Source organism: Sander lucioperca, chromosome 4 (genome assembly GCF_008315115.2).
Source record: "Sander lucioperca isolate FBNREF2018 chromosome 4, SLUC_FBN_1.2, whole genome shotgun sequence".
NCBI lineage: Eukaryota > Metazoa > Chordata > Actinopteri > Perciformes > Percidae > Sander > Sander lucioperca.
The window spans coordinates 13,525,783-13,544,458 of NC_050176.1; the positions used below are offsets into that span (position 1 = coordinate 13,525,783).

The window sequence follows — 18,676 nt, forward strand, 5'->3', positions numbered from 1 at the left end:
CTAATCTCAGCGATTCAGATGATAATCCAGCCCAGATGGAGAAATGACAACTCAGAGCTTGTGTCTGGAGGAGTACTGTACCTGCAGCATGAGCTCGCAGTCGTCCCTCCCCACAAAGATCATCTCCCTGGGGAGACGATGACGCGTCCCCCCGCTGCTAACCAGGAACCAGGAAGTCAGACTCATCTCGGCCTCACTAGCTCACCTTTGACCCTTAATGCATCCTGCTGAAAACAGGAACAGTGTTAGACTGCAGTTATCCATTCATGAGTCTATTCACAAGTAATGCTTTAAACAATAAAAACACAAGTTCTTACAGTGTACTTACAGTTACTTCATGCAATTACAGAACAAATAACAACATCTGTGTGTTTGTGCATGTGTGTGCCATATGCACAGTAGCTATTTCAGGTATCACCCGAGGACACTGACATGCCTATCTCTCCTTGTAGTGCAGCAAACAATATGAAAGAAGAACTGTAAGCGTAAAAATAGTTTAAAGAATCTTGGCATTCTACTAAACTCCCAAATTAAAATATCCACCACAGATGCCGCACCCCCGAAAAAAATTGGAGGAGTTATATATTGTACAAAAAGAAAGAGGAAGTGAGGATGATGTGGGTAAATAATGAGAAAGACATCCATAAAGATAGATATGATACATGTACATTTCGACAGCTAATTTAAGTGGATGCTGTTTAGAAAGTTAGACACACACATGCCAGGGAGAGGCAGTGTAAATAGAAGATAAAGAGAGCAATACTGTTCTTCTTGAAAACCCACATCTTTGCTCCCCATGATGTGCTCATATGATTCCCATGCAGTTGTCAGACTGCCCATGAACATATACCAGCACAACAGATCTTTTCACTGAGACAAACAGCTGGTCCTCCCTCTGCAGGAGCATCATCATCAGCACATAGGCCTTGCTGACTCACGCTCTGAAGAAGCCATAAGGGAATTAGTGGGATTTAATTACGCACACTTTGTCATATTTGGGGCTCCTTTTTTGTGCATCAACTAGATCACAATGGGACCTTACAGCCCCTCCCCCCCTCCCTGTGGAGAAATGGACGGGTTAAATCTTTCAGTGGGCTTCTAGTGGCCCAGATTTCCCTTTTAGTCGCTTGACCACACACGGCTTCATCATCCACTCTCAGTCATAAATCTCCTCTGCAAATGACAACACGTCAAGTGCGCTTTAAAGCGGCGGTAGCTGATGGGTTATAGTCGGCCAATGACAGTGCCTGCAAATTAGCCCAGTTAGGCCGTGTCTCAGTCCAGCGTTTATCATGGAGACATTTGATAACGACACCGTTCTAGAGAGGAATATCCCCTTAAACTAAACTAATATAGGCTACAAAAACACAAAACCCACGCACATTATAAATAAATAAATCAACAGTGTGCGTCTCCCGTGAATGCTTATCACCGACTTGTCATCTGAAGCGTAGGCTATTGATCCTTAACGTTCTATCCCTCTTCTGTCCCGCGCGCTCTTTAGCCAAATAGAGGCTAATTAAGACAAATTTAGCGATAACAATTCTCACATGTTATTGTAAATCAGGTTAAGGAGGCTGTTTGCTGTTGTGCAGCCGAGGCTCTCCCTTGATGGACGACAGGCTATAGGTTTGTTTGTCGCACAAACACAGCGATGCTCATTTCACCGTCTCCATCCTCGGCGCTGAGAAAGCAGGAGGAGACAACAGCAGGAACAGAACCGACTAACAGAGGAAGATACATGTCACTCACCAGGGGCTCTACGGACAATCAGCATCCGATATGGGGAGGATTATGAACAGCGTTGCTGCTGCTGCTGCTGCTCGTGCCCAGCCCTGCTCCTTCAGCATCACTGTGTCTTGGCCTCACGGTGGCGCTATGTCCTCGTATAGGAAGAGCATTTGAGGTTATGTAATATGCTGACAGAAAACGGTGAGTGGCCCGTATTAGATGAGTAATGGTGGATTTAGGGCAAGCAATATATGAGCGTATAGGCCTATAGAAGGCTGTATGAAAAAGCAGATTATGATTTTTTTTTGTTTTAGGTTTTGAGGACATCCAACCCCTTATCTAACACAATATTATGTTATTATGTATGTAGACTATTTGAGTAATAGTAGTAAAGTATTATTGTTCGTATTTTTCATAGCCTAATTCAAGTGTAGTTTGCATTAAGACAAAAGTAATTATGTGCCATTCTGAGGCCTGGGCTAAGAAAAAAATGATAGCCCAACTCAGTACTCTGTATAATCATAATTGACTACATTATGGCATCATGATTTGAGTCAATCTCCAATTGAAACACTAGATGGCGCCAAAGTATTGAGCTGTGATGTGGAAGAGGGCTAAGAAACAGTTCCAGAGCCTGATCAATTATGAGGATTTCATGGCAACAACAAAATTATTCAAAATCACTTAAGTCTCATGAAAACCAAATCAAACCAAACCGAACCAGAAATATCAATCAGTATGTTTGGAATACTAGCACTTAGGCAAAGCAGTTATATTTATGTATTTTTTCTTAATTATATGAAACACAGTTTATGAGAATGATCTCTCCTGACTCTTGTTTATGAGCCCCCATCTGTATTAAGTTATGGGAGATGTAATAGCCTAAATGTGAGTAATATGGCTCAAACTCAGTTTGTTATAACTTTATTTAATGTAGCGAAATGAAACCAAAAAGTTATAGGCTATTAAAAAGAAAAAAACAATACTTTTCTTTAGGTTATTTTCGACGAGAGTGGGGTCTCGACCTACTTTATCTGAGTGTCCTGAGATAACTTCTGCTGTGATTTGACACTATAAACAACATTGAATTGGCATTTGTGTAATTTATATAATTATACAAATGGGACCCAGGTAAGCCGTGCTATAGGTTACCCTTCTTCTACTATGTAGAAGTTGTTTTAGCTAAATACCCATTTGAGCTTCCATTACACAGCAATTATTAGCCTATACCGTTTAAAGTGCAGCCACACATCACTGATGCATTAAGCCTCAGAGGGGTTCCTGAAGGATGAGAACATTTAGCCTAGGTGTCTTTTTCTTGTGCTTTAAGATAAACATTATGCTTTGTAGCTGAAGCCAAAAACACAATCAAAACAGCGGTAGAATTGCAGCCATGTATCAAAATGATTGAAATTATTTTAGTCATAATTAGTTTACTCTTTCAGCTCCCAGTTTATAATGAGCCATTATTTGCCTGGTTGCATGTGATTGTAAATCTGGAAGTACTGACTGTGCTTCTGTAAAACTACTCAACATGCTAAATCATTTGAATAGGCTAGATATATCATATATAATATGACAACACTATCACAGAATATTACAGTGCAGTAACGTTTCAGCAGTGTGTTTTTAAATGCCCCCGTATTGAGTGTAAAATGTAGGCTTTTTTTGATAATCATAAGTGCTGTTGTAGCCTACTCTGTTAAGAAATGTGTCTGCTTATCTATCACATACACAACATGTCAGATGAAAACATTAAGATAGGCTGCAACAACAAATCTCTGTTTCACTTTATAGCCTATAGTTTTTCAAAATAGACTCAGGTGCATTGTTCACGCCGATTTAACAAATTTAACACGCTGTTTCAAATCAAACATCAAAACAAATGACGGTGTAGCCTATAAATCAAAGGACATTGGATTCTAAATGAAGGCTGACATCCATTATTTAGTAGATTACTTTTTTTCTTGTTCTCTTTTTCATTTTATATTACAATACTGTTCATTTGATATTCTATCTAACTGTCTTGCATTTCGGCCACCCGTGTTAACATTTGTAAATTGTAAATTGATCCACTATGTAGCCTATACATATAGCCTACGAATAGGGAAACCGATGGAAACCGTATAAAGAGCTCTTCTTCATTGCTAATTCGTCGCATATAGAAAGCTTTAATATCACAAAAGAAACTAATCTAACAAAAAACAAACATGGAAAATACATAGTCTCTTTCTGTCATGGCCATAATTTATATATATAGGCTAATAATGATGATGAAAAAAGACGCTTTATCCCACCTTTATGTAAATATACAATCTCCAGTCTACTGTAAATTTACATAATCAATTATTATTTAAATCAGCCTGAAAATAAACTCCTAATAAATGTGGAGCAGTAAAACAGAGTTTATACTCAAACATGCGCTGACTGCTCCTCTACTTCCCTGGATAACTCCTCTCTCTCTCTCTCTCTCTCTCTCTCTCTCTCTCTCTCTCTCTCTCTCTCTTAGCCCAGCCCCCTTGATCCCCTCTGTCCATTGGTGTCTTCGGGGTCTCTCTTCTCTCTCCCCCGCCTCCTTCCATAGGTAGTCTATAATGAGTGTCCATTGGTTTTTATTACGACTTGTCCCCCTCCCACTGGCCGGCTTCGCCCTGCCCATGTTTTCTATGTCTCAGTCCGTCCATCTCCTGACGTTCAAGTTCGAAGGAACGTCACGTCCGCACTTGAACTTGCAGCTCAGGGGGGTATCGCCGTACCCCCATCACTCTCTCTTTGCGAAAAAGTCATGAAGAGGTCCGCACAGCCCGAAACGCGCGACGCCTCACCCTCTGTATGATCTGCACTTCATTTTTTTTCTTCTTTTTCCTATTTGGACGTCAGACGCATCAATGAAGAAATTTCATTTGGAGTCTACCTTGTAGGAACGGATTTCCCAATGTGAACTCAGCTGAAAAGCCGCCACTAAACCAACATGTCTCGCCGCAAGCAAGGCAAACCCCAGCACTTGAGCAAACGGGAGTTTTCGTGTAAGTGGAGCTGAATCGCATTTTGACTTCAGTTAGCTGTTTGTCGCTCTCAACGAGCCAGTTCTTGTTTTCTTATGTACAGGGCAACTTCCTCGGGGGATTTGAATAGGTAGGATACGGCCACGTACGGGCACACCGCTGTCCTGAGTGAAATTACCAAAACGCAAACACATCCAAGACTAGGCTACAGGTTATTTTATATTGATTATGGGATCCTCTGCTAGAAGTTTTCAAACAACGTGACAGAGAGCTTCAACTTGTGTTGGTTAACTGTGTTGTATAACGCAGCCTTCAAGGTTTCTTTCGCCATTAAAGAGCATACATATGCTTTATGGCCAGAGACCTTTGCCTATATGAAGGCAGCCCAAGCCTACTGCACTGCTGCCATCAGATCATAAGTTTATAGATGTAGCGTATAAAGCTGTTCCACAACAACTAAGCACGTTCTTCTTTTGGTTGTTAGAATGTATTTACAGAGGTTTGAGCTGGTTTGGACACAGGGAAGTGGTGTTTACATACCCGCTGGTCCACAGCGCAGAGACCTCGTGTGCCTTACCTAGACGGAATATAGTTTCTGTGTCACAAATTCCTCACAGCTGCTCTTTTAACATCACGTCTTTAATGCGCAGCATGTTATCTAGTGTCACTAACAGATAGATGCTGCTCTATAGCCTAAATCCACGTCAATCTCCGTGCGCGATATTGTTTTGCGGGAGAGGAAATCAGAAAAGTCGTTTTACGCGCGTGCGAAAAAAAAAATGCAGGGCATTGATTGATATTGCATAATTGCATGATATGATTTTCGCGCTGTCGAGACGCGTTTATGTTTGCAGGAGAATGTTTTCCCACCATGCGTCTGATAACAGCACGAACTGCTTCATACACTTCAGTGAATGCGGAGACGTCTCCAAATATACACATTGTTATAATTTAAGTCATAAGTGGAGATCAGGAGCCTGTGTTTTCCATTTGTCCTGAATTATTTCTGTAGTAAATGTGTCACTGCATGCTGTTCCCATTTCGGCTGAAACCAATTATGCTCTCGCAACATGTATGCCTTCTTGTGAGGGCTAATTGTCTAAAGGTTTGCCAGTGGGGGGCGCAATATGATTGTACTCCTGTAGGCCACTTATGGACTTGAACTTGATCCACTTTATCCCTGTGCTGCTTGACCAAGCACATGCAGAGGATCGTTTTAGCAGAAATAAGTGAAGTGGATATTTTTATGCTCCTTGTGCTGCTCGTGTGAGGTTTCTAACGGAGGAAAGAGAAAGTGAAATATTGAAAATATCAAAAGAGAATGCAGACATAAAGTGTTTAAAGACAAGCAGATACAGGGTGGTTTGCATAGAACAATTTACAAAAAAATATTCACATTTCAAAATCAACTTTCTTCCCAATTTCAGAGGTTTTAATTTAGACCATATCATTTCTTCTTTTGGCTCTCTGACCCAGATATTTTGAGTTCAGTTAGTTTCACATAAGAATTATGTCTTGTATATTCATATTATTTATTTGAACAGAAAACTACTTTAGACTACATCATCTTGTTTTGGGGCCAACAGTGAACTATCAAGGGACACTTAATTACATATTTATGCAGGCAGAGGACATTTACCTTTACATGCTTGATACATTTATTTCTTTTTTTTTACTCCATTTGATCATGAAAAAAAAAAATCCCCTGAAATGAAATTATTGATCCGCAGTTATAACAGGAGCCATAAAAATCGAAAATGGCAAACGAAAGAGGCCTAATGATTTTCCTGATAGTGAAACAGACCTCCTCCTGTAGCCCAGTGGGAAACACTGGCCTAAACTGATTTAAATTCTGCTGCAGCCGGATGTCTGAGAAAAGGATTATATTTTAGTTTTCAAAGTTATTCACATCACTCTTGCGTGGCATCAAAATGAGATTATTTGGTTTGAAGAAAATCTTTCCACCTAACCCAGCCTCACACACCCCGCCTGTGTCCATGGCATAAGCTGGTTACGATAAGCTCCAGTAAAATAGGGGCAAATTCCCTCATCTTTAATGCAGTTGAACATACAGGTAACAGGGCCTATCGTGCATAGTCCCTCACCACCTTCTCGTCTGACCCGACACGGAATTAAAGGTTGAACCGGCGGCAAGAATTCATCACACCTTATCTCAACATCCCAGTCGGGGCGCCCAATGTCGTTTACCGTGTGGCTAGATTACTTCTTTAAAAATGCTCTCTGTCTCTCTCTCTTCTATTTTCTCTTTTCTCTCTCTCTCTCTCTCTCTCTCTCTCTCTCTCTGCCAGTACTTCAGGGACCTACTCCACATCCAACCCCTCAATGTCTAACCTTGGTTCATGAGATCCCAGCACTTTTAACGAAATGGGGTCCAATCATCTTGAACTCAAATTAGAATCTATTTTTTGATTCTCAGAGGTGTTAGGTTCATTAAAAAAGGGAGATTGGCAGCACAATAAAGAGGGTCAAGCAACTTAATCGTTTGGCTGCTGCCTGCAAGCTGAACGTGTCAGTCCTTATCGAAGTAGTCTGTGTGCTCTTTCTGTCTTTCTTTCTTTTCTAAAAATATGTTTATACACATTTTACAACCTGACCTTATTCCTGTAGATGTCTTTATATTTTGTAGAAATGGCGTGCTTTTCCATTGCCTCTCCTGACACACATTAGTTTACCATCTCTCTCTCTCTCTGAACTATATCTCACAATCTTCTTTTTTTTGTCTTCCTGTCCAGCTGAGCCGCTGTCAGGTGTTTTACCAGGAGAAAACTGCCAGGACTCCCCCAGGCTGGGAGAGGCTCAGGGTGAGCACCTCAAAGGGGACCAGGACCTGCTGACCTGCGGCCAGTGCCACTCCCGCTTCCCCCTGGCTGACATCCTGCTTTTCATTGAACACAAACGGAGGCAGTGCCACGGGAGCCTCTGTATGGACAAACCTCTGGACAGGCCACCGTCCTCCCCGCTCGCCTCTCCCCTGTCCACGTCCTCCTCGCACTCGCGGACCCAACATCAGCACCCGCGGAGGTCGTGTCACCCCGTGGAGGTGGCCGTTCAGGTGTCGCCGCGCGATGAGGATTGTTTATCTGCACCCTTGCAAGGAATAATCCCCAAGCAGGAGAATATCACAGGTAAACACAGTGGGAGCTTAAAATGGCTGCCACACAAGAGTAAACAAATGAGCAGAAAAAAACAAATGTGGGAACTGAGTCTTCAAGGCCTAAAGGTGTGCAGTGGGTCACACTTTCCAAGGTTCCAAGAGAGTTTATTTCAAAAGGGGAGCAAATGCTCTCTCAGATTTCCTTTGTTTTTTTGCTTCTGGTATTAGGGATGTATCCAATCTACTTAACCAGAGTGTGAAATATCTGCAGCTGCATTTAGAAGCTGTGAATCTCCCTCAGCTGCGTCACGAACCCACATGAAGACCAGCTGAAGCTGAAAATGATTCTGAGAAACTGAAACATTTGCAGATAGTGAAAAAGACACACACAGACACAGACAAAGAAACAGATGATATGGAAGAAAGAGAGAGAGGGAGAGAGAGAGAGAGAGAGAGAGAGAGAGAGAGCGAGAGAGAGAGAGAGAGAGAGAGAGAGAGAGAGAGAAAGATGGATTTCTTTTGGTTTGTTGCTGCATCACAGATGTGCTCAGATCCTGTGGCCTCCACATTCTCTCTCATGTGGTGGTGAGAGATGTGTCTCTATCCCTCCCTGGCTTATTACACCGCCATATCTCTCGTTCCCTCAAATATGCGCCTGTGAAGGCTCACTCGGATGCTAAAATTAAAGAGAGATAGAAAGAATGTAATTATGCTGAACTGTCAAGGAAGAAGCGTTTATTTGAGGAGCCCTGCAGCCACTAATTGTCAGTGTTTTTCTTGATTTGAGTAATTAAGGACTTCTTTCGGCGGCTGGTTGGTTTGTTGTTTGTCCACCGGGGCTAAATGAGGCTGTAGTGAAAACATGAGTCGCTGTGCAAACAAGCGTGGGTCCCTTGTGACTATTTTTTTTACAGAGTGGGGTTTGATTTTGACTAGCCTATTTGAATGTTTATCCATTTTCTTTAACAGATCCGATATTGTGTGCCAAGTTGGGATGATTGTCTGGGCAGATTTAATTTGAACCCAATTCAGGGCTAAATGCATGGAGAGTAGTTCTTAATAATGTGCACTACTGTACTGTATTAGTCAGCGCTGCAGCTTTGCAGACGGAATTGTAAAGGGACTACTGTTAGCTGTTGTTAGCTAGTCGGCCCACTGTCATACAGAATGACCACGGTTCATTAGTGTGCAGTTTGTTAAACATCTGCCACACACACACACACACACACACACACACACACACACACACACACACACACACGGACCGACCGACTAGTGCACACACGTCCTCACACACACATCCAACATGCCTCTTGGCCTTGTCAGCTGTTCGAACATGCTTTTCTTTGCTCATTTAGATCATCATGCAGTGGAGTTCACATGATATCATAAGGTCACTAGCATTGTGAGTTTTATTTATAGGCCTTATGTCTCTTGGTATTGTGCAACCCTCAGGCTTCGCTTGATGCTGTAATGAACAGATTCATTTGGTTTGTCCGGGGAGTGAGGACGTGCCCTGTTGTGACACCTCACCTGATTGTGTTATAACCCTGTTATAACATTTCCTTGTGTAAAAACCTGAGAGGAAGAGTGTGTGAGGTCAAGATTACAGCTAAGGAAACAGAATAAACCTGCTGCAACAGATTTTAGGTAAAACAGAAGATGTAGCCACTGTGCAGGATAGACCACACATCAGTCACATATGCATAAAAGCCAGCCCCCCCCCACCTCTGTTTTCTGTATCCAAGATTGATGGATACAGACTAGCAGTGCCAGCACGCCACCCCATGCCCCATATGCTAGCTGCCATGTTCTCTCACCATGCTCAGTTAGACATGGACGCTGAGATGAGGCATCTCAATACATACTGTCCCTACACGCTGTATCTCTCCCAGACTGGCTATGTGTCCAGTTTATCCAAAGGGAGTGTATTAATAGTTATAGATTTACTGTATCCCTCTGCACTGCATACACGCAAGTGACTGTGACCCTTCCACTCCCCCATTGAGGGGTTGGATGTGGAGTTGTGGGGGGGGGGCAGTTGTCTGTAATACACCAAGAGCTGGAGATGAGGCCGTGCCTCTCGGTCTCCTTCTTTGGGACAGCTGAGGCTGTCTGGGAGTGTCATGGCTGCAGCTGGGGCTGGGGTCTGCGTCTGGAGCTCTGGGCCGTTAGGACAGGGCAGAGCAGCCTGCGTGCCATCATTTGCATGATAAACAATTTAAGATATGCATCGGGACACCGTCGCTTGTCTCCAGATTGTGGATGGCCCAGAAAAAGAGCAGATGACGGTTTCTCACACAAACTATGTGACTAAAACTGAATTTATGTCACAATAATATATCATATATCACTATTAAGCAGGCATACTGGTGAATAGTTTGTATTTACATTCACATTCATTGTTCCACGGACTTAATTGTTATCAGTGCAATAAATTATTGTTTAGTCTTCTACATTGAGTAATTGGAGAAAGATGCTTTTCATTGTTATGATTTAGGATGCACTACTGTATAGGCTTTATCATGTCCTATATACCATAATAAGTATTTTTACAAAATCGTTTCTCTTCACTACAAGTTATGAGTGTGGTTCCACATTATTGTGCTCGTATTGCTACATTACTATGGCCTGTATTTATCTGTCTCAGCATTAGCACCTCTTGCATTCTCTCCAGTGTAGCCATGTGTGTTAATGAGGCCATTGTAGCCGCTCAAATTGACCACTATCTCACACTTCTGCCTCTTACCAGCGCGCTGCCTCTATTGTAACCTGGACTCTGAATCAATACTGAGTTAATTATGGCAGCCACCTTTCCCCGGTTTTTCCCTCTATGAGGAGGAAAACATTCAAACAACGGAGTGGTATTTCTAGAAACACCTTTCTGTGGCTGTAGTGTGTCTTCATGCAGCAGCTTGCCTATCCTGTTTGTCCCTGTGTGTTGTGGAGACAAAGGTATTTAGCAGGCTACGTATTGGCACTGTGCCACCTTTCTCCAAACCACCAGCCCCCCACTCCCTCATAAGCACACACATATACACACTGGCTATCTGTCAGGCAGAACTGGGGGGGCTGGGCAGTGCAGGGAGAGTGTGTGTGTGTGTGTGAGTGACGGGGGGCGAGAGGCTTCTTGGTAGCGATATCTTTTTCCAGTGTGTATGTGCGTGCATATGGGTCGCTTTGCGAGTCCACATGCAGTGTGTGCCTTTGTTTCGGTGATCACTTTAATTGATACTGAAAAGGCACAGATGCATGCGATTATAATTATTGGACACCAGCTAATATTATCAACATAAGCACCCCATTGTCTGTAAAAAAACTGACTGTAATTTGATCCTACAGTTGCTCTGGGCTCTGATCAAATCGGTCCTATTTTTGGCTGTGGGCTCCACTAAGTTTTAATGAAGGTGAACAGGAATGGTTTTTAGGATGAATTTTTCATAGAGGACATTTTTGTTTTCCGAAGCCAAGCTCTAAACACCCACAAATGTTATTGGTGTAGCCTTTGTTGTTGGATTGAGTGTTAGTCACTCTGGCTGCATTCAAGTGCTGAAGTCTAGTGGATGTTTACATCTTGAGTGTGGATGCGGTGATAAACTAAGGTATGTGCATGTGCACGTGTGTGTGTATTAGTGTGGTTTTGAACACTTAAACTGTTTATAGCTTTCTGTGTGTGTGTGTGTGTGTGTGTGTGTGTGTGTGTGTGTGTGTGAGAGAGAGAGAGAGAGAGAGAGAGAGAGAGAGAGAGAGAGAGAGATAAAGAGTGTGTGTCAGGCTGTTTGTTAAAGCTTTACTACTCTGGGTGTGCAGGCTGAACATGAAAGGGTCTTTGACTTGGCAAGCCTTGCCTGAGGAAACCTCTGTGGACCATGCCAGGCCAGACTTGGCACAGAGCACTGGACCTGAGGGACGGGCTGGGCCTAAATGTGTGTGTGTGTGTGTGTGTGTGTGTGTGTGTGTGTGTGTGTGTGTGTGTGTGTGTGTTTGTTAGAGAGAGAGAGAGAGAGAGAGAGAGAGAGAGAGAGTAGGTGTTTCTGTGTGTTAAAGCAATGTTTTGTGGGTTTAGGAAGCAGGACTTATGGTGAGGTAGCTGCTATGTGTGTGACTGACAGCGGGAGTGTTTGTGTGTACCTAAGGGTAGGTATGTGTGTGTCTGTGTATGTGTGTGCTGTCCTCAGGGTTCCTGGCTTGGGCTTCCCGTGTCTCTGTTTGTCTTCTAACAACCCAGGTACCACAGCCTCAGGCCATTCAGGTGGAGGCTAGTTCAAGTATAAATACACAAACACGGACACACACAAAAATGCAGACAAAAAGAGGCTTACACAAATGCATGCACCCACCCACAAATGTACACAGACACACACCTGTTTTATGAACACAGATGCACACACACATTGACACACATGTACAGTGTAAACCCCCTCCTGTGAACCTGTGTTTTGTCTGTAACAAATGTGTTGTGGCAGAGGCCCCGTGATGTGTTGTGAGTTGATGAGATCTGTCAGAAACATATGATACTTATTTCAGCCCCCTCCTTTCCGTTTTCCCTCTCTCTATCTCTCTTTCTCCCTCTCTCTCACTCATACTCTCTCTCTCCACACATTGCTCCAGTAGTTTGTCTCGAGGGACTGGGAACTTGATGTTTTGGCTACATTAGCTTGTCTGCACCTCCTAAAGGCTTCCAACATCCCCTCTAGAGCTCATTCTCACTCTCGCAGATTTGGCTGCATAGCAAGCCAGAAGACACACACACAAATACACTCACAAATACACACACAGACACAGAGACACACACACACACACACACACACACACACACACACACACACACACACACACACACTTGCTGCCTTTCTGATTCCCTTTACCTACTGTCAAACGAAGCAATACGATAGAAACAACCTTGTTTGTCAATGGCCACGTCACGCGGGATAAAAAAGCATCCTCCGAAATAAACGTGTCCTGCCGCTGTCCTGTCAATAGCGTGGCAGGTAGTCACATCACAGGGTCAGGGGTCTTCTGACAGCGTCAGGGCCTGTCACGCCAGCTGCCGGCTTCACCACCTGCAGGTTAATGACTTTATTTTTAAACAGAACAGAAACAGAGAAGAAAAAGTGTCTTTGATACAGCTGTACCAGCTGTGGCGGATGAGAGCAAAAAGGACAGAAGTAGTATTTTAGGAAATAAAAAGGTTAGTTTGGAGTTAGAATGGAAACAACATTTTAACAAGGTCATTTTTAATTTTTTCTAAAAAAAGATTCCCCCCTTTTCCTTTAAGTCCTCATTTAGGTCACTAATTGAAACTAATCCAGATTTTATTATTTTGTGTCTTGGAGAGTCTGTATCGTATTATCACCTCCTGTACTCAGTATGTCAGCCTAACCTTTGCTGTTCGTATTGTGACTGTTGTGTTTAAAGCTGTGGTGCTGAAGGACCATTGCTTTGTCTTTCTCACACCCATGGTGATAATGCTGAGGCCATGGGAGAGCCACTGTGACGAAGGTGTCGTGTTAGTCTGAACCCACTGACTCTGGTCACTATCTGTCTCTATAATGTTTCTTCCTCTACTATCTGTCCCACTGCAGGTCCCAGCACTAGGCTCGGCCTGTCAGAATGTGCATGTATGGGTGTGTGCGAGTCTATTTGTACCTTTTGTGTGTGGCTGGGTGGTCGCCTACAGCTGTGTCTTGCCATTCTTATCTCAACCAGAGAGATACAGGACAGAGAGGGCCCCTGTGTCTGACGTTACACTTGTGAAAATTTACAGCTCTCTGTTTGTATGTGTGTGTGAAAGTCGCAGAGTGCTTTAGCATGTCCATGTGCATGCGAATCATTTCTACTGCTGCACTTTTTCATGAATGTATACTAATAGCCTGCTCTATTCCTTGGGGGGGGGGGTCCAAAGCTCATTGCCGCTTAATAGCTCGTTAACTGTACTTTTGATTCAAATCCCACATCTTTAAAATTATGATCAGAAGATTTGGGCCTCATTCATTTTTTAAGAGAGTGTTAATTTAGTTATTGGAATCACTTTAGGCTATACGGCGGTGTTGGTGTACTGTAATTTGCTTTGCACAAAAGAATGCAGGCACGACTTGGCACACCAATGAGATTGACACACAACTTCATCACTTATGCACAGATGCATGCACACACACGCACGCACACACACACACACACACACACACACACACACACACACACACACATACTCACACCTCCACTCCATCCATCCCCCACACCAAACTGACCCCCAACCCTCATCACACACAGACACACACATATACACACATTCATAAATGCACACTCCTGTCCCAGGCACCCTTTACTTTTGCAGGCTGAATCTCACTGATAACATGCTGGTGCCCTCATTTAAATTTGAAGCGCTTCTTTAATCTTCAAAGGCCTGATTGCTTTATGAATATGCATGGACTGAGCTGACTCTCAGTTCATTACCTTGTTGTAAATTCTAATGACCATTAGGGCCCCGCGCGGTAATTGCCAATTGTTTTGCATTTTTGATTAGCCCATTACCGGAGCGCATTCTGAACATGTCTGCCCTGCCTGCCTGCCAGGCCACAGCAAGAAGCAGAGGGAGGGAGAGAGGAGGAGGAGAGGAAAAAAGGGAGAGCGTGCAAGGAAAGGTAGTGTGAGTGGTAGTGAAACACTTAAGGCAGTGTACATTTGGCTAAAAAATGTTAGTTTTGTTTAGGGAAAAATGCAGGGTGAGCTCGAAGGGGGGGGGTTGAAAGACACAATGCAAGAAATGTAGAACTGGATGTTCCCTAAACAAGTTCCGTCCAGCTTGTTTTTGCAGAGCTTGAGTGCAAGAGCGTGTACCTGGCTGCATTTATGTCAGCATGTGTATTGTTGACTGTGTGTGCGCTGACGTCCGCCTGACTGTGTGTACATGTCCAAGTTTGCATGCAGTTGGGTGAGTTGGATGGGGTTGGTGGTGTGCTGGGAGCGGTGGGGAGGTTCTGGTAGTGCATCCCAATGCACGCCGTGCCTGGGACTTATGAAAGATTGATGGCTCCTAGCAGAATGGCATCGCCCTGCTACAACTTGATAACATCTAATGGATAATTTAGCACTCTAAAACCCGGCAGGCCGGTCCCCCTCTCTAGCAGGCATATAGAGGACAGAAGCTGCTGGGCTTTTGGGGCTGCTGTGTGTTTAGGAGAGAGATACATGAGGACAAGCAGGAAGAAGAGGAAGAAAGGAAGTGAAAAAGGGATAGAACATGTGTGTGAGGGCCTGGGTTGAGCTTGTGTTGTCACAATTGTTAGGCAGGAAACTCTCTGGCCCCATAACTACATGCACCTTAACTTGTAAATATTCCTTAAATAGTCATCATCAATGTTGGATGGGAAAAGGAGCTGGAGATGTTTCTTCATCTAAGAGTTTTCCTGCTCAAGATCTAGCGTGATTTCTGGAAATCTTCCAGCCTAGGTCAATTGGAACAAAGCCAAAAATTTAATTAATTTAAAGTAAATAATGAATGCCAAATGCTACAACAGTCTTAGCATCCACAGGAACCATGGCATTGCACTGAAGAACATGTTATCTCCACATACTGTATAAGGTAATCTTAAAATGTTATTCATTGTCATATATGCTATCTAGTCTACCCTCACAGATATAAAGTGGGCAGACAGACTATTAGTAATGCTTCTCAATAAAACTACAGCATCCAAAATGGCCAAAACGTTCAATCAACACAGTCTCTAAAACATTTCAATCTTCATTGGATTAATAGCAGGGCTGTTTTATTAAAACGCATTCATTTTAGCTGGGTGTGCATAAAAAAATTGGCAACTTAGTATTAGTTCGAAACTCGATCATTTAGTCAGCCTGTGTGACAATTCACCATTTTCTTCTTTTAGTGGCATCCTTATTTTCCTGCTGGCTGCTGTTTCAACGTTGCTGCCACCCATAATGAGCAGAAAATAATGCATGGAAAACCGCATCACTTGGGAGAAGACCTGCCACAGAATATTTCCATATGGCAGATCTGTGCTTGAATGCCGAAAAAGGCTACCTAGATAATTGAACCCATAAATGTTGCAGGATCCATGTATGAAAGGCACTTCTCTTTTTCTAGTCTCTGTCTCTCTTTCTCTCTCTGTCTCTCTCTTGTGTACCATTCATAATCTCCATAGTGTTTACACACAGCTCCTAGGCCTACTGTCAGTCTCTTATTCCCAGACTATTAAGCTGTTGACAGTTTGGTTAATCGTCCCGCAGTTTGACTTCTGGGGAATCGGAGAGGGGTCAGTGGAGTCCGTCTCGAGGTGTGGAGAGAAAGTGGCCCACACGTGCGAGCTGTTCCTCGCTCCGTGGCGTGCCTTCGTGTCATGAGTTTGTCTCGTTTTAACAGGAGAGAGGGGGGTGCATTGGCCAAGGAGGGGGGTCTGTCTTTGCTCTGGTCTTGGAGGGGCCTGGAGGGGACAAACACAATGGGGAAATTGTCCAGTTCGGGCATCAGCTAGAGCAAGTAGCTAATCAGGGTTAGCAAGCTTGCTGGCTGGTCTATGTCCAGCCTGTGTATGTTCACACTCAGACATACAGATTGAGAGAGAGACGTAGCAGCAGCAGCAGCAGCAGCAGCAGCAGCAGCAGCAGAGCCCGCTATGGCCAAAGGATTCTCAGGCAGACAGCATGATAGATGGCTTTGTTAAAGGGTCCCAGGGTGTCCCCTGAACTTGAAGCACTCTGTTTATCTTGAATAGGAGAAGCCCAGAGTGTTGGGGGGCAGTGAGGAGAAGGAGGAGGAGGGAGAAGAGGAGAGGAGAGGGAGAAAGAGAATGATATAGCTTTCAGGGGAAGGGAGAGAAAGGGAGTGGAGGAGAAGGGAGAGGGAGAGTGAGGGTCTGTATCTGGGCAGGCCTGGCTGGGGGGTTGGGAAGGTTAAGGGGGGTCGTGAGCAGGCATGGCTGCTGGAGAGACAGAGAGGATGGAAAGAGGGGGGATGGGGCAGCTCTAGTAGCTGTCCATTAACAGATGAACTTGGCAATGGTCCAGGCCTCAAAGGTCTTGGGAGACAGACACACACACACACACACACACACACACACACACACACACACGCGCATGCACACACACACACACACACACACACACACACACACACACACACACATGGATGCACACTTCCTTGGTACCTGCTGACTGTGGATGGAATGCCACCATGGTTCTTTTTTGTCCAGAGGCGAAAGAGGACACGTCTCTGGTTCACCTATGTCAGAACCAGTTCAGACCGGTTAGACAGCCAGGCCAAAGGAGGCAGACGGACAGGACTCGTTGCCCAGCCCTCCTAGCTCTCCCTCTCTCTCTCTCTTTCTCTCTCTCTCTCTCTCTCTCTCTCTCTCTCTCTCTCTCTCTCTCTCTCTCCAGCTCGCCTGCTCTTCTGTTTTCCAGGCTTTAGAGGAGGAAACAGAGAGAACCTCTAACCTGAGGGCACAGGACAATGCAGAGGAGAGAAAAAAGAAGTGAGGGAGCGTGGGAACAAAGTGAGAGATGAACAGATCTGCTCGTAAACAGGGTGGGAAGAGGAGGAGAAAAGTGTTTGGTCGTTGTTGGTGCTCTCCTCTTGATGGGGCAACATGAGCTTAACACCGCCGCTGCTATTGTGTACTGAAAACATTACAGCAAACATGAGAGTGGTAAACACTGGCGGGAGAGAATTTGATATAGACGATGTACATAATGGTCTGTTGTGCCGTATGGGCGAGAACCATTCTATGTGTGTCAGGAATAAATATGCCCGTGGGTACATGTATCATATACGTACACGTGGCAGTGATGGAAATCGTGTCTGTGAATGTGTTTGTGTCTGTGTATGCCATAAAATATGGACGCGGATCCTCTCCTAATTACGACTCGGATGTGTCCCTTGAGTTTTGAGAGCAGGCTGTTCACCGTTCCACTTCAAATGCTTTGAGCTCACACACAAACCCTGCCTCGAGATGGCAGATCAGGAAGCTCTGTCACATCATGAACATCTAAGGAATTCGAGGAACTGAGAGTTTACCTCTGCAAGATTGTAAAAAATTCTTAATTTGAGTCCTCGTTCAGGCTACAGCTATCATTTGTCTATCGTCTTGATTAAATTGTCTCTGTGATTGATTTGAATGTCTACAGTTTTGGACATGCACACTGATACAATATCAAGTAAAAAAACGAATTAAAGCGAAAAAGTGAACACTTTGAACTGCTGAGGTGAGAAAAGTGATTTGTTGGAAAGTGTGAAATTTGTGTGAAAGGTTGTGTGTGAGATTATGATGAGGTTTATGTAAGTAAGTAAGTAAGTGGATTAGGTGTTGGCTTTCCAGCCAGGATCGCAGGTGTCTTTTTCTCTCTTTTTCTGTCTTTTTCTCCCTCGCTTTGTCTTTTTCTGTCCTCGCTCAGGGCCTTGTGGTCTTAGATTATGACAAATAGACACTAGACAAAAGCCATACAGAAGTTGATTCATCTCGTATCAAATATCTTTATATTATTAATTACCAATGCTTCTTTGAGGTTTGGAATACATGTATGAATGTATGTGTAACGTGTGATTAATGTATAAAGCAGGGCTGGGCGTTGAAAAAAGTTTCAAATATCAAAAGTTGGCATCGAATGCTTGGTCACATTTCTAGGCTTGTTTACTCATTCTTTGATCAGATATTTCCTGATCTTCATCAGAAAACCTAAAGCAATGTGATTTCATGTTGATGCATTGAGTATCAATTGTGTTAAATGTTTTTATTTCTCAAACTAAATTATTACAAAAAAGCATTGTTTTTGTATCCTGCCGAAACTCCTTTGAACAATACCCAGCCCG

At 43.7% G+C, this 18,676-nt stretch overlaps 2 protein-coding genes across 3 annotated transcripts in view; one reads left to right on the forward strand and one right to left on the reverse strand.

Annotated features, from left to right (window-relative positions):
- Window positions 1-1,941, reverse strand: part of cep170ab (centrosomal protein 170Ab) — a 14,523-nt gene extending 12,582 nt beyond the window's left edge. Inside the window, exons 1-2 of one of the 2 annotated variants that reach the window (XM_036000839.1) lie at window positions 1,753-1,941; window positions 82-224 (exon numbers count right to left, since the gene is read on the reverse strand). In XM_036000839.1, the coding sequence (XP_035856732.1) occupies window positions 82-186 (105 nt within the window). In that variant the 5' untranslated portion in view covers window positions 187-224; window positions 1,753-1,941. Of the gene's footprint in view, window positions 1-81; window positions 228-1,752 lie in introns of both variants that reach the window. The other variant, XM_031289420.2, reaches the window with a different exon arrangement.
- Window positions 1,942-4,289: 2,348 nt separating this feature from the next.
- The window catches only part of bcl11ab (BAF chromatin remodeling complex subunit BCL11A b), a 36,920-nt gene continuing 22,533 nt past the window's right edge, over window positions 4,290-18,676 (forward strand). Inside the window, exons 1-2 of the mRNA XM_031289414.2 lie at window positions 4,290-4,757; window positions 7,490-7,882. Of these exons, the coding sequence (XP_031145274.1) occupies window positions 4,703-4,757; window positions 7,490-7,882 (448 nt within the window). The 5' untranslated portion in view covers window positions 4,290-4,702. The remainder of the gene's footprint in view (window positions 4,758-7,489; window positions 7,883-18,676) is intronic.